Source organism: Arachis ipaensis, chromosome B03 (genome assembly GCF_000816755.2).
Source record: "Arachis ipaensis cultivar K30076 chromosome B03, Araip1.1, whole genome shotgun sequence".
In the NCBI taxonomy this organism is placed as follows: domain Eukaryota; kingdom Viridiplantae; phylum Streptophyta; class Magnoliopsida; order Fabales; family Fabaceae; genus Arachis; species Arachis ipaensis.
The window spans coordinates 127,124,619-127,127,298 of record NC_029787.2 but is presented as its reverse complement, the minus strand read 5'-3'; the positions used below and the strand labels follow the sequence as shown (position 1 = coordinate 127,127,298).

Below are 2,680 nucleotides of genomic sequence, written 5' to 3'. Positions count from 1 at the left end.
AATTTTTTTTCTATTTTAAGATAGATAATAAAAATATTGTTAAGAGAAGATCTAATCTAATTTATATTTACTCTTTTATGTATAAGCACTATTGTACATAATTACTTAAGTAAGTCAAAAATACGAAGAAGAAGATACACAATAATTTTTATCGATGTTATTTTATTATTCAATCCCTCAAATTAGAAATAAAATTAAGCATTCATCAATGCTATTTCATTATTCAATCTCCCAAATTAAAAATAAAATTAAACACGTAAAAAATATAATTTAAACATTTAATCTTCCCTGACCCCGAAACCTGCGTCCAAATAATATGTTGTTACCAAAACAGAAAAATTTATGGGTACTTATGGGGATTATGATTGAATAGTAGATAGTAATGCTCACTACTACTTCTGTAAAAATTTATTGTTTGCAAATAATTAAAGAAAAAATTAATTAAAATGAAAATACCAAAAATGATGATATATTTAAATGTAGTTGGTAAGAAAATGTTGTGCTAAATTTGAGCTTATTTGGAATAATTTTTATCAATTTGTATGAGAAATTAAGAAATAATGATATTGCAGCATCCAATTACCATTATTATTCATTGCAGAAGAAACTAAAATGGCTTCTTTTCCTTCCATTACTTATGATGTGTTCTTAGCCATTTGGCTAAGGCTTTCAATCAAAAGCAAATTGAAACATATGTAGATTACATGCTGAGGGAAGGAACTGAAATATCACACTCACTCCTCACAGCCATTGAACAATCTCAAATCTCTTTGATCATATTCTCCCAAGACTATGCTTCTTCTACATGGTGCTTGGATGCACAGGAATGATGCTGAATTCATTGAAGAAATTGTGAAACGTGTGTTGCAAAGGTTGAACCAAGCATACCAATGTGATCCAAAAGAATTTGTTGGAATTCATGAACCAATTGCAGAGCTAGAATCAATATTATGCAGGGAATCGAAAGCTGTTCTTGTTATCGGATTTTGGGGCATGGGAGGTATTGGTAAAACAACTCTTGCAAGTAAGATTTTCAGCATGAATTTCAAGGTATATATTTTTTTGGAGAATGTAAGGGAGAGAGTTCAGAGATATGGCATGACTCATTTGAAGAAAGAGCTTCTTTCTAAACTACTAGAGGAAAAACATGATGGAATAACCAATTTTGCCAAACGAAGACTTAGTCGAAAGGGAATTCTTCTTGTTCTTGATGATGTCAATGATCCAGACCAATTGCAAGATTTATGTGGGAGAGGATTTGAGTAACAACTAGGGATAAACATGTATTACTTGTTAAACAAGTTGATCACATACATGAGGTTAAGCCATTGAATGATGATGAATCTCAAGCTTTTTAATTTGAATGCCTTCAAACAAAACCATGACATTGAAAGAGACCAAGCTCATGCTGAGCTAACCATCAAGCTGGTTAACTATGCTAATGGCAATCCATTGGCTTTAAAAGTTTATGGAAGAAGCAAAGAAGAGTGGGACAGTTTTTGAGAATTAGTAGTTCTTGGACGAGGTACGGGGAATGTCTGTTGCGTGTTCCTCAAGGTATTGAGTCTCTTTCAGAAGAGTTGAGACTTTTTGAATGGAATGCGTGTGCCATTTGAAATCTTTGCCATCATCTTTTTGTACTGAAAACCTTGTTAAACTTATGGGAAGAGTTTCAAGTATACCGAAAACACCGGTGTTTCAGTTATTTTAACCGTTGATTTGAATTATAAGAAATATATATAATATATATTAATTGAAATCAACGGTTAAAATAATTAGAACATTGTTATTCTTGGTACACTTAAAATTTTTCCAATACTATATAACCAATAAATATTATCATTTTTTTTGGAACACTAATGATATGAAATAAGAAATAAACAAGAAGATAAAGATTCAAACTGAATGAAAAGATATATTAAAATTGAAATAGAAATAAAAATGATAGATTGAAATTGAATACAAAGAGAATCACTATACTTTCTACCCAATTTCTTGACGCAAACTCCTCAACCTAACTTGTCAACGCCATAGTTTGAAAATTGATTCGAAGGGACTCCTCAATCTTCTACTCAATTCATCGATGTAACAAGAGAGGGACTCCTCAACCTCAATTGTCCACACCATGGTTTCATCACGAAACCAAAAAGGGATTTTAAAACCTCTAAAAATTCTATGCTGCTACTACAATAGCTAAAGAAGTATTTATAACCTCTTATTAGGTTAAAACAAAGAAAAACCCTAAAACCCATAAACATAAGGCTCAATCTAGTAATTAAATAAACAAAAATAAAAATACATTAAATTAAAATATTCTAAAAATATAAACTAATATCTTATAAATAACACTTGAACTTTTCATATCACGAACATTTGAAGCACGTATCAACTAAGCTAACAAAAAATAGCCCAAGATTTGGAACAAATCCGATTCATTCACTCTTCACCTAAAATTATATAGAAAAATAACATAACAACACACTTTGTGATTGTTGTTTTGTCTTCACATCTAAATATTATTATTATCACTTCTATCTGCAGTTCCGCTCCGCACCATGTTTCCAGTGTCCTCCCTGTCGGTATCCTAAGCCAATGAAGGTTTGTTTGTTTTTTTTTTTCTAAAAAAAATTAAAATGAATCTATCAAGTATCAACTTTTTCAAAAATTCTATTATCAAAAT

The 2,680-nt window shown here is 30.4% G+C and overlaps 1 protein-coding gene across 1 annotated transcript; it reads left to right on the top strand.

Moving 5' to 3' along the window:
* On the top strand, nucleotides 614-1,491 carry LOC110270411 (putative disease resistance protein At4g11170). Its single transcript, XM_021119732.1, has one exon. The coding sequence runs from the start codon at nucleotides 793-795 to the stop codon at nucleotides 1,264-1,266; it is 474 nt and encodes a 157-aa protein (XP_020975391.1). The 5' UTR covers nucleotides 614-792; the 3' UTR covers nucleotides 1,267-1,491.

Coding starts and splice junctions, on each gene's coding strand:
- LOC110270411 (XM_021119732.1), top strand. CDS start 793: ATGCTTCTTCTACATGGTGCTTGGATGCACAGGAATGATGCTGAATTC.